Below are 12,933 nucleotides of genomic sequence, written 5' to 3'. Positions count from 1 at the left end.
CCTTTTAAAATAGTTTTAGATAGTACTCTGAAGTCTATTTGCCATTGAACACAAATTAATTCTATGTTATACGCAGCTCCATTTTTCTATCAGGTTACTTTCCTTTAAAAAGTGGATGGGGCAGCACAATAGTTCATGCAACTCCACAGTGCTGAAAATATGTCATGTGATGAACTGACATTGTGTTACCTTCTGTGATATGATTTAGCACAAGAAATAATGATGAATGATTGCATCCAAAGGACTTTGTGCCCTTAAAACAGCTTGCCTAACAATTTTCTCTCCTCCCCCTCTCTTTCTCTATGTAGGTACAGAGAACATTAACAGTACATTCTCACTAGAGCTTTTATAATCTCATCACAGCAGGGATCATTCACATTCTCAGGGGGGAAATGTTAGATTGCTTGCCATACAGTAAAAGTAGATACCTGCAGGTCACAGCATAGCCTGAGAAAAGACATTCTCCACCATTGCATACTGGAGACTATAACGCCTGTGATACTTGGAGTGATACAGATCACGTTATGGAGCTGTTAGACACCACTGGCCCACAGTGGAGAAACTTGTGGTTCAAAAGCAGGAATAACGAAGTCAAGCCTGATGAAAATGGTTGCATAAGGGGCAAGGAGTCAAAACTGAACCCAGACCAAAACTAGAACTGTTTGGTGGATAGGGAGAGAGGGGAAGGAAAATTCTCCTCCAGCTTAGATCAAAATCTGAGCCAGAGAAGACGATGGTTGCAATACTCTCCTTTACAGGTCTCACTGACATCTCTAGTTTTCTCAACACTTAGCTTGCCCTTTTCCTGCATCAATAGGCTGTCTCCTATTTTAGGAATGCCATTTCATGTTTCAGAAGAGAAGGCCCAATTTCAAAGGGTGGGGTGGGAAGATTGTTCACACAGCAGGACTGCCCTTGGAAACAGATGCTCTTATAATACACTTCTTAAAAAAGAAGAAAATTAATCTCAAGAGCAGTCCTGGTGTGTGAACAGTCTCCCCCATCCCTTGAAATCAGACCTTTTCTACTGAAACGTGAAATGGAATTCCTAACAGTGGGAGATGGGAACAGTCTATTGATGCAAGAAAGGTGCTTTTAAAAGCAGTGCATTATAACAGCATTTGTTGTAGTTACGTTTGTATACCTTGTAACAATCTAGATTTGCCAAATGACTAAAAAGAAAGCCTGCTTGTTCTGCAGCAATGAGCATATAAAGGTTTTCAAAACATGGAAATAAGCATAATTATAAAGTGCTCGATTTGACCATATCAGCCTGCTCACACTTTAAGAACAGCAACAGTGGCCCTTCTCACTTGCCCATCTTTGAAAGCAGTCAGATGGGCAAGTACATGAGAAAGGGCCTTTCCTGTAGTAGCCCCACACCTCTAGAATGGGTTGCCATTGGGGGTCCATCAGGCCCCAACACTGCAAGACTTTAGGAAGGGCCTGAAAACCTACTTGTTTACTCTGGCCTTTCCCTGATTGTCTCTGTGTGTGCATGCTGTTGCTGTTTTTTTCGATTGTTGTTTTTATGAAATTGCATCTATTTTGTTGTTGTGAGCTGCCTTTGGAGGGTTCCTGCCCTGATAGGGGGCCTACATATATTTTAAATAAATAAATTACTGTCAAACGTCTGCAGATCAAAATGCTGTTAAAGGCATAGGAGTAAGGGCAGGGGGGATTGCCAACCTATAATAATTGAAGATAGATGCTCCAGAAGTATAGTGAAATGTGGCCTAACAAAAAGGTAGGGACAAATACCCCCTTGCTTATTTGCCTCTGCTTAATTAGCTTGTGTTGATCTGTAGTTTAACCAAGTTGCCTTATGGTAGAAACAGCAAGCATACTGGAGTTCCTTAAAAGCTCAGTATATGATGGTTCTTACCACATGGGTACAGGATAGGATTCCAAGGACTTCGATCCTCACCTGAAGTCTCTGATCCTCACCCTGAGTCTCTGGGTGGGAGGGGAGGAGCAGAAAAATCTGGGCAAGAGCTGTCTGGTGGCTAAGGGTTCGCCCCCCACAAGCAGCAGGAGGAAGTGGATGTGACAGAAGTGGCTGCTGCCATGCCTGCAAGGGGAATGGAGGGAGGGCTGTGCAAGGTGAGAAGTGGCAGTGGCAGCTCTTCTCTGCTCTCCTCCTTCTCCTGCTTAGTCCCTTCACACAGCATCCACAGGCGCCTCTCACTAGCCCAATCTCAGCAGTGGCAAGGGAGGCCGGGGATTGTTGGGTTGGCCTGGCGATGGCAGGTATTGCGGTGAGGCAAGAGGGAAGGGGAAAAGCCAGCAACCACGGCAGGGCAGCAGTGTGGTGGTGAGGTTAAAGCAGGGCCTGGCTTGGCCTGGCCTTAGTCATTCAGGTTAAAGCTGAAAGGGAAGAACATGAAGGGAAAGAGGTTCTTTTAACCTAGCTGCTCTTAGACTTTTCTAGGCTGCTTGTTCCTGCTCGGTCTTCAGACTCTGCTTTCACTTCAGGCTCTGGCTGTCTCTGCTCTTACAGGCTCTCTCGCTTTCTTTGTATACTCTCCTCCCTCAAAACCAAAAGTACTGCTTCAAAGCTGAAGCGATGAACCTTAAGAGGAGAAATGAAACTGACACTTAACCAGAGAAATGAAACTACTCCTCTCAGGGTAACCCCCACCCAACAGAAAACTCCAGGCCTCTAAGCCTGACTTTTTTCCCCCCTTGCCTCTGTAGGCCTCAAACCTTCACAATATGCATGATGGTATCTCAGAGCAGTGGGTTCAAAACTTTGTTTTGGGAAGCCCTGGAGATCCTCAAAAGATTAGCATTGCTGATCTTCCACCTGCAGTGGTGAGGGCATGTTGCAGGGGGCATGTGCAGTCCATGTGCAGCAACACTGAGACCCAACAGTTTGGCCAGTGCCCTTCATGAGCTTTGGTTTTAGATTCTATGGCAAAAATGGCTGGCTGAAATTATGATTTTATTGTTCTGTACTGCTTTTGTTTGTTGTTATTTTTGCTAGAACTAATTTTGTAGTTGTGATTGTGCTGTCAACAGAAAGGACGCCAAAAAAAAGGCGCTGCTTGCTATGAACTCAGCATCACGCAGGTACCACTGTGTAGATGTCAGAGGAAGAATAGTATTTCACATGACTGGGTGTGTTTTGACAGTGGTGGAAACAATGAAAAAATCTCACAACTTTAAGATGTAGTAAATAGCTATATTACTGTCTGGAGTTCTTTGAACAAATAATGATCAGCACAAAAAGCTTCACTGGGTTATGGATAATTTTGAGAGGGATTCCCACTAGTCAAGCCTTACTAACAACAGCAGAATCCTAACCATATCTACTCAGAAGTAAATCCCATTGAGTTCTATGGGGGTTTAGGCTCCCCTCTTCCTACAATGGCCTTCTGGTGACTGGCTTGAGGGCACTTAAATGCTTCTTGCCAGATGAGAATAGCTAGATTAAATGTTCCCTACCCAGGCTTTGTGAACAGATGAGAAGGAATGATCCCCTTTGCTTCAGCTGGAGATACCTGGAGATACCCCCTTTTAGCTAAGATTTCTGTCTTAATTTCGAACCAGAGAAATATTTTCTCATTCGTTAGACTTTGTGTTTATTTCAATTACATGCTCTGAGCAACTGTTGTTGTTGTTCAGTCGTTAAGTCGTGTCCGACTCCCTGTCTACAATGTGAGGATAATACTGACCTTTCTTGGAGGTTTGTTTAAAGGATTACTGTGATAATGTAAGTGAAGTGTACTGTGCGGGCACACAGTTTTGGCAGTGGTCAGGAAATTCCTTTCAATTGGAGAGATCTGCTGAGGCAATGAGCTTGACAGGGGTGGCGCCAAAGGGTGGACCAACCAAAGTGACAACTCTCTCCTTCCTTCTCACTCCAGTCTACCTGAGGCCCCTAAAAGCAGGCCTCTGAAGAACATACTCAGGTGGTGGCAGCCAAGACAGAGAAGGAATGCAAGGCTGGCAGCGTGGCTGGCCCCTCCCCCACACCCCCAAAGCTGAATCTCTGGGTCTTGCCACTAGGAAGACCCAGAGTGCAATAGTGAAAAAATTCCCAAGGTAAGTTTAGACTTATACATCACTTGACCTGCCTGAAAGGGGTCTCAGTCAATGATACCATAATGACAGAGCTTGGTCTGGTAAACTTCATTCAACCAGATGGTAAACATAGTATACTCTCCTATGGGAAGGGGACATTGATGGCAAAGTGGAACATACAGCTGGCCTTCTGTCTGCTACCAGTCCATCACCAGGACTTCAACCTATTGGGTTTTTAAGTAGACAACCATTGGTATATAGACCTATAGTAACCTTCAGTATCTTCTTGGAGTGGGCAGCCAAAGTCAAGGTATGTCACACACTGGCTCAAGAGAAAATGGAAGGAATGGCCACACACCTGAGCTAGACTCAAGAACTGGCATGAAGCGTACAGCTAGACTCAAGAACTTGTGCTTCATGCCTGACACCAGACAAGCTAGCTGCACTTTGGCACAAAAACAACCTACTGCTGCAGTGCCAAGAAATGCGCATTCAGGGAAATGCAGGGGTTCTTGGGGCCATCTTAAATTTCTGCACTCACCTAGCAAGATCCACAGCCAGCATCCCATCCCCATGCCATAATCTCAGGATCACAAAAGGCATGAAGGAAGATTTTAGGGTATGGCTAACCTACTTAACTAAATACAATGGTATATCATCTTGGCAGGATCAAATCCTAGCTGGATCAGGTTTACAAATCCAATCTGATGCATCAAGCAACTTGGGGTATTGTGCAAAAAGATGGCCTTCTCACTGGCAGGCCATAGGCATCACACATGACCTCACCACTCAGACAGAGTCATGTGGCTAGGAAGGACATTTGTATTGGGATGTTGTCTTCCAACATGGGGTTTTCAGGACCACACAATCCAAGTGAAGATAATAATACTGCAGAAGTTCTCTCTCACTTCCAGGAGGAGAGATGTCTGGTCTTGGGCACTGTCAGCCCAGACCCTTTCCCAGATAGCCTGTAGGTACTTGGGAGAGAGCAATAATGCAGGGAATATTGAACATGTTCTCAAAATCGACACTGCACTCCTACACAACAGCAGTCTGTTGAATTTAGTTCCTTCACTATTAACAAAGGGAACTCGGGCATCTGGCCCCCATCCAAACTGATGGTCTTACAGTATCTTGCAGTTCTCTGGAGCCAGGGCCTTGCTTCCAAGACATCCATTGGGCAGCCATTGCCCCCCTTCAGTAAAGTGGGCCTGACCCTTGTGCCTCCTTTTGAGCTAGAAGGGCAGCAGAAAGCTGGTGCTGGGAGAGACTGGCAACTCCCATTGGAAGGAGATCCATAATGTTACTCACTGGCTCAGCTGTGCCATATCACTAAATTATGTTGGTCACGGTTAAGGCCACCTTAACCGTGGGGCCTTAACCACTTTTGGGGACCTTAAGGGTAAGCAAGCTGGTTGCCACATACCAGACAGATGCCACAAGGCAAATCATGGACGTTCAAAGCGTGACACCACTGGCAAAGGGAGTACGCCTTAACATTAAGACTTCAAAATCTGATCAAAAGGGGAAGGGACACCTGGTTCACCTGAAGGAGACCTTGACTACAGGCCATGCCCCCCACAAGGGCAGCATAGGAATGTTAGCAGTACGATTGGTGAGCATATTATGAGTTGTTATCAGCTCCTTAGTCTTCCCTCCTCATGAGTTCAGCTCACATTCCTTCAGATTCGGGGCAGCCACAACTGTGACCGAGTGGGGCATGCTGGAGGCTAAGAGCCAGGCAACTGACTGCTGGAAATCATCCACCCCCAGACCATACATTCATCCACTAAGGGTCTCTCATCATTAATCCCATCTGTTTATAGTTTCAGGGCAAAAATGCCATGCCAGTGTGGATTTACGGGCACAGCATCATATACTAGGCTTTAAAGAATGGACTGGTATCAGACTAAGCTCCTAGGGAGACACATTTGGAAGTGGGCCAAAGACCCGGCCAGAGTGGATGTGGCCAGAGTGAAGATGAAGAAAGACATATGGTGCTTTGTGCAGGCCCAGAGTGGGCAAGTCATTAGGCACCCCAGCATTGCATTAGACGTCAAGAACCACACAGGCCTAACGGTGTCCACCCATTTGACAAAAGCAACAATGTCTGGTTAGAAGACAACCGAGGCAGTATTGTGAATTGGCTGCAGCTAGAATAGGTGTGGTAGCGAGGCGGTAAGGGACACCCCTGGCCCACATCTTGTGATGGGCATTGGGATGGATCCATTTCTGAGAGGGGGTGGAATCCCTGTAAGGGATCTCAGGGAAGTGGCACCAAGACCAGACCAGCATGGGGGCTGCAAGCTGGCCACATCCTGAGTGGTGGAAGGAGTTCATATTAGCAGTTGTGCCGTGGTGAGTTCCTGGCCCTGCCCTCCACCACCAGTGCTCCTGGCATGTGGCCAGGAAGGGGGAATCAGACAGCACGTGGGCTGGCCAATGACAGGATCCACGCCCTATGCCATCACCAAGCCTATTCAAGCAAAAGTCAATAAAGTTGTGGCCAATTTATTATCCCAGCTAAGTCTGTGTCTCTTAATTTGTTCCCTTCCCTTTGCTACCCAGACCCAATTAAGTGCAGCACGGCACAAACTCCCAGTATGTTTTGCTCCAGTTGGCCATGGCTGCATTTGTTTCCCAGAATAGCAAGGTGAGCATTTATTTTTATGGCTTGAGAACAAATTGGTGGGTACTTGGAACTTATATTCTAATTTTAATGAGAAATTATATTTGAGTTGTATTTAGACATTTATTGTTTTGCATTGATTAATAAAGGAAAAGCTCCTCCTGGTATATTCCTGTGCAAACCATCACCACAAAATCCCTCGCTAAGAGTTTTGTCCTTCTACCTGCTAACTATGTCTATCAAAATAGGAGAGTGGATTCATATTATGGTTCTCCCCACTTTGTTTCTTAATCAGGGTCTGCCCAGGACATTTTGGTACCTGAGACAATGGAGAAGATGGTGCCCCCTGTTCCGCATAAAGAAGCTGACTAGAATGGCAGTTGAATTTCCCTTCAACAATGGAGACACAACAGCATCCTCCCCTGCACCTGATGACAGCAGACTAGCTTAGGGAGTGCAGGGCAGGCTGTGTTGTACACGCAGCTTTGCCTTCCAGCGGAAGGGAAAATCTGTGGGCTTCAGAGGAACAGTCGGTGGGGCTACCATGTTTAATATGTTTTAGCTGTTTAAACTATTTATTGTTTTATACTGTTTAAAATGATTTTATCTGTATGCCTCCGTGAGATCTTAATGGCATCGAGCGGGATTTAAATGTTTTAAATATCACCTCTGCCCCTCAGACACACATCCCAGCATCCACTGCCTGAGGCAGCTGCCTCACCCTGCCTAATGATAGGACTAGATATGTAAAGGCTGCAATCCTATGTAAGCTTACTTGGAAATACGTCTCAGTGAATTTGATGGGGTTTACGGCTGAGTATATTCATAGAGGATCACCCTGTGATTTCATGTAAGTATGGTGCATGCAATTCATTGTCAGCACATACCCAAGGCTACCTATGACTCCTTCAGTGTACGGTTGAAGATCATATTGAATGTATACAGGTTTTACTTGCTTCCTTTCATCTACAAACACTGGATAGAAAAAAAGAAAAGAGTACTGTACTAGTAGTTTATTTGGGGACCTAAAGCCTTGGGGCCAGGTTAATTGAAGAACTGTCTCCTCCCATATTTAGGTACCTCATATTTAGGATGAGTGGCTACAAGAGAGAGGGGCTTTTCTGTGGTGGCACCCTATCTATGGAATACCCTCCACAGGGAGGTTTGCCTGGTTCCTACATTATGGTCTTTCCAGCACCAGGTGAGGACATTTTATTTTCCCAGACATTTTGGGAACTGTTTTTAGTGTTTTTAGACCTTTCTACTGTTTTACCCCTCTTAGTGGTTTTATTTTTGTTTTCGTCATGTTCTGCTGCCATTTTATCCTATTTTTTCACTTGTTTTTATCATTGTTTGATTTGATTTGGATTTGATTTATACCCTGCCTTTCTACCAAAAAATGTCACTCTAGGTGGCAGTTTTATTGTTACTTAGTATTTTAAGTATTGTTACTTTATTTTGTACAATGCCCAGAGAACTTGGGTTAATGGTTAAGAATTGTAATATATAAATAATGGCCTTCTTTAATGTCCTGAGCTAAAGAAGCTGCAGGGGTTCACCCAGCTTAATCTCTCTGTAGATTCACAAATCAGTAGCTCTAACATTACCACCAACCACTTTTAGGTCAGCTGTGCAGGTTTTTGTCACCTACAAGGTTTTCTTTAGCTCAGGCTCAGTATTATGTCAGTGGAAACTTTAAATTCCATTACATGGCAATAAGGAACAGCCAGTGGTTTTACTTCTGAAAGGTGACAACTCTACTTCAAGCCTTTTTCAGACATAACAAAATTAGCCAAAGTTACCCACTTCGTTAATAGTCAGTAACAAACCCAAATTTTTATGAAGCACAAGCACATGACAGACTGCATAGAGGGCTAGCATGTTCCACACAGTATCAAGCACTGTGAGTCTGACAGGCAAAACTCATTAAGCCACCAAACTTTTCGGTAAAAGGTTTCTTGGCCTTTTATCACAACTCTATCTTCACCCACATTTAGTACAGCAGTCTGTATTATGTGGTCCGGCTACAAATTTGAGGAGGCTCTGGGAAAAGTGCCTCTGTGAGCCCTCCTCCATCAATGGCTACTGAAGGGCACACATGGAGGCAGTGGTGGTATCAGCAGTGCTGGGTGGCGGAGTCTGGCTGCCACTTTAATCTCCCATAATGCCCCAGAGTGATGCTATGTCAGTTTGGGGCATTATGGGAAATTTAAATGGCGCTAGGCCTGGCCTGGAAAATAATGTAAAAGGGGCCCAGGCAAATATCAGTGGTGGGCCCTGCCTATTGCCTAAAGTGTTCAGTGATGATATTGTCGTCGGTAATGGAACCAAGTGGGAAAACTCAGGATCTAGAAGGCAAACAGTTAAGAAAGAGAACAGGAAGTCTTGGGGAAGGAAGTTTCAGGAAGGAGCCTCTCTAGTACCCCCTTTACTGCAAGTTGCTAAAGGTGATCACATGAGTATGCCCTTAGGACTGAATAAAAAGACCTTACCTCTAACCTAACATTTGCAAGCACTTTAGGTTAATGAAACATGTTCCAATGCCTTAAAGATTACAATCTGTGACAACCTTGTGTTGCTACACATGGAGGTAAGCATCCTCAGCAGTGTTGCAGCACTCACCATAAAACCAATGCTTCTTGCTGTCTTCTGTGGTTTGAATTCTTCTTCCTTATCATCTTTGTTTTGTCCCTGCCATACCCAAGCAGTTCAGGCTTCTTCCACCTGAGAGTAAACATGTCAGATGTGAACTAGGACTGAAACCTAGACTGTGTACAATAGATTTCCATAGCAGGATAAAACAAGAGGACAAATTCATATGGCCAGACAACTGTATGCCTTAGGCTTAGATTGTAAGCCTTAGGCTCACCCATTTCATGGCTATCTTAGAGATATTAAGAGCCCTGAAATTCGTATAAAATACCTGTCCTCCACATGGTATTTGAGGCTCCCCTGCTTCCCTCCCTGCTGAAATCCTGCTCTTAACTCCCCACTGAGAACCCCACCACTGTTCGAAATCTCCTGCCACTTATTGGCAGCAGCTGACAGAATCAGTGCTTTTGTGAGGTAGAGTGTCAGTTGCTAGGATACCTAGAGCTGCAGTTAAACAAAGGGCCCAGCCCTGAGTTAATGCAAGGGCCCATCTTGGGTGGGAGCAACGTGAAGAATCCGCTAGAGCTTGGTGTGACTGTCCCAAAACAACAGCTGGGCGATCTCCACAAAGAGGCTGAGACGTCTCAGCCTCCGGTAATTGAGGAAAAAGAATGGGCACAAAATTCTTAACCCACTTTGCTTAACCCTGGCAACTTTAGGATGCAAGGCCTAGGTCAAAGACAGGGGACAAATTTGTCATTAAGCGAGACTATCATGAAGTGTTATAACTGTTGTCAAATGTGTAGATTGAAATCATAGAGATAGGTTAGTGGGATGGGGTGGAGCAGTCACCAAAATACACTGGAGTCAATGGTACTTACTAGGTATTCTGTGAAACTGATTCTGCGAGAAGCAGAACTTTATGGAAATCCCTATACCGTGCCTTGCCCTGTCTCTTCGCTTCCTTGAGCTCCCTTTTGTTTTTAGATATTTCAGGGTGGGGGCAGAACTGGATGACTATTACAAGTGTTTATCCAAAGACCCTATTTCTGTTCAACTGACTCCAGTTTTTCCTATCACAAGCAAATCTATATCATATGATTAAAACTACAAGATAATGTGTCTTATAGAAAAGAAGAAGCTGCTTGCTTTTGCATTTTGTACTTAAGCAGAACAAATATTTTTCTTTAAATTCACCTACCAGCACCTTTCCTTGTTCCAAGTACTACGGTCCAAACAAGGACCTGACCTTTCCATTCAGCGACTAGGGAGCCCTGGATTCATTCACGATGAGACTAGTTCTGCATTTTCTGGGTTACAGCTGAATGTGCCTCAGGACACAAAACCCAAACTGTTTCACAGCATAGCCATCAGCTGCAATAGAAAAGTAGCCAACTTATCAATGTAACATTTTCATAACTCATACTTTTTAAAACATCTAAACACACCTTTCCATGTAACCCATACACCCCTTTCTATACAACTGTCCCACCACCAGCAGAAACCTCAAGCTGCAAAGATTCTTCCACCTACTTTCTCACACAGTCCTTTCATTCTAGAACCTTCAATTGCAATCTTTGTAGCAATACCAACTGTCTGGATGAACAGACAACTTGCACCTCAGTCACAGTTTGCCATAGACAATCTCAAGATCTGAAGAAAATTAATATCCCTTTACATACTAATCAGTCCTTGCTTCATATAATGTGAGTAAAGTGTGGTAAAAGGAGATCATTTAAGATTTAAGATTCGAAAGGTCATGCTGGGTTTCAAATCTGAATGAGTGACTGTGGGAGCACAGATTAATTAATTTAAGATTAAACTCACAGGGGGCTGGAATTGAAGAGAATCCTTACATAAACATGTATAGGAAAATCTTTTCATCTTACTGAACTGGTCACCTTGAAAGGCAGCTAACATCATAATCCCATACATGCTACTCAGAAGTAAGTCCCAATAGGATTTACTCCCAGGTAAGTGTTATGGATTGTAGCCTAAAGCATGTTGTGATTAACTGATTATAAGTGAGCTTCCACCTAAAGGGAGTAGTCCATATAGTGCATAGACACATATCACAGCCTATGGCTGCCAAGTAATTGAATACTTTTATACTTCCATAGGAACAAAACTTTATCATAGCAAAAAGGCCTTTGTTCTGACATTCAAGGAAAAACTTGCACTCTCCTAGCCCATGTTTTCTGTGGAAGGCTAACCTGTCATTTTGAAAACTGCTGTTTTGTTACCATACATAACACACACACACACACACACACACACACACACACCCCGTTTCCAGGAAACCAGGGCTGTTTTGTAAGCTCATTGGGGTTCCTCGATAGCTCTGTACAGAGACATTCAGAGAAAGCTTGTGGGGAAGGGAATTGGGTTATACTGCTGTTCCCAATCTTCAAGTGAAACCCTAAACAGAGCCTACGCATGTACAAGTTGTACAAAGATAACCCCTCTCACAGACGCAGTCAGGGAGGCTGCCTTTTTCAGGGTTCCTGATGGTGCAAAAGGCAGCAGCTTGCATGATTTCTCCTACAAAGCACAGCAACAATGGAGTATTGGACATGTTGTGGGGTGCATTCTTTTTGTGTGCAATGATAATGAATGGGCCCAAAGGCCTGGACAACATCCTGCATGAACTCATAATACACTCTAGAAACCTGCTCAATGTGCAGAGATTCCATGGCAGGCATGTAGGTGTTCATCACCAGACAAATTCAGTGTGGAAAGGATTCCCTGGTGGTTAACGTTTGAAAACTGCAAATATCTATCTGTCTGCCATTATATGAAGTTACAGAATGGAAAGTGAATTTATAAAATGGATAAGAAAAATATCTTAAATTATTCAGTAGAAGTCTGTGAGCTTTTGTTGCATAGTACTGCTACCTTTGGTTTTCAACATTTTTACAACACCATCTCAAGCAGCAATCTTAATATCACCACAAAAGTTAATAGGTTAAAGCAGAACTTTCACATAAAGGGCTGCCTGCATTTCTTCACTAGGTAATTGTGATGTGCTTTTTCATACTTAACAGACAAGGCTGCAAAATTTCTATTTTTCTAACAGGCACAGTAATTATGCCGCAGACAGACAAACAAGTATGCATCCCTCCAGAGCTTCCAGATTTGCTGAAGCAGTTTACAAAAGCTGCTATTCGGACCCAGCCTCCAGATCTGATACAATGGGCGTCCGAGTAAGTTTAATATTTTCCTGTAAAACACTTTTACTTAAATCCAACATTATCCTTACATTCAGATTGTTTGGACATAGGTTTACTTGTGGAATTCTGAGTTTGTGGTATCTTTTTCAAAGTGGACATTGTATTTTACATCCAGTATTAATGTAGTTTCACTGGAGAGAGGCAAGTACTATTTTATAAGGAGTTGTTCAGTGCTTTCCACAAAGAACTTTGGGTGGGGTGAAGTTCAGGGAGAGAGAAAAAGCATCCTAGACTGGTAAATATCAAATCCAGAGAACTTATATCCCTACAAAACAACTGGAATATTTGTTGTTGTTCAGTCGTTCAGTCGTGTCCAACTCTTCGTGACCCATGGACCATAGCACGCCAGGCCTTCCTGTCCTCCGCTCTCTCCCGGAGTCTGCTCAAGTTCATATTCATTGCATCGGTGATGCTATCTAGCCATCTCATCCTCTGCCGTCCCCTTCTCCTTTTGCC

General features: G+C 43.9%; 1 protein-coding gene across 3 annotated transcripts in view; it reads left to right on the top strand.

The window, feature by feature from the left end:
• Positions 1-3,869: 3,869 nt before the first annotated feature.
• The window catches only part of LOC146358309 (ropporin-1), a 22,398-nt gene continuing 13,334 nt past the window's right edge, over positions 3,870-12,933 (top strand). Inside the window, exons 1-4 of one of the 3 annotated variants that reach the window (XM_084807560.1) lie at positions 3,870-4,047; positions 6,595-6,679; positions 6,951-7,856; positions 12,324-12,450. In XM_084807560.1, coding sequence (XP_084663686.1) covers positions 7,748-7,856; positions 12,324-12,450 — 236 coding nt within the window. In that variant the 5' untranslated portion in view covers positions 3,870-4,047; positions 6,595-6,679; positions 6,951-7,747. Of the gene's footprint in view, positions 4,048-6,594; positions 6,680-6,950; positions 7,857-9,745; positions 9,902-10,851; positions 10,954-12,323; positions 12,451-12,933 lie in introns of those variants that run through there. The other 2 variants (XM_084807566.1, XM_084807572.1) reach the window with 2 other exon arrangements.

The sequence above is a fragment of the Heloderma suspectum genome, chromosome 1, assembly GCF_057233095.1.
Source record: "Heloderma suspectum isolate Gila_16-S chromosome 1, 16-S_ref, whole genome shotgun sequence".
Classification (NCBI taxonomy): Eukaryota; Metazoa; Chordata; class Lepidosauria; order Squamata; family Helodermatidae; genus Heloderma; species Heloderma suspectum.
Note: the sequence above shows the minus strand (reverse complement) of the source record. Positions and strands in the feature narration are given on the sequence as shown.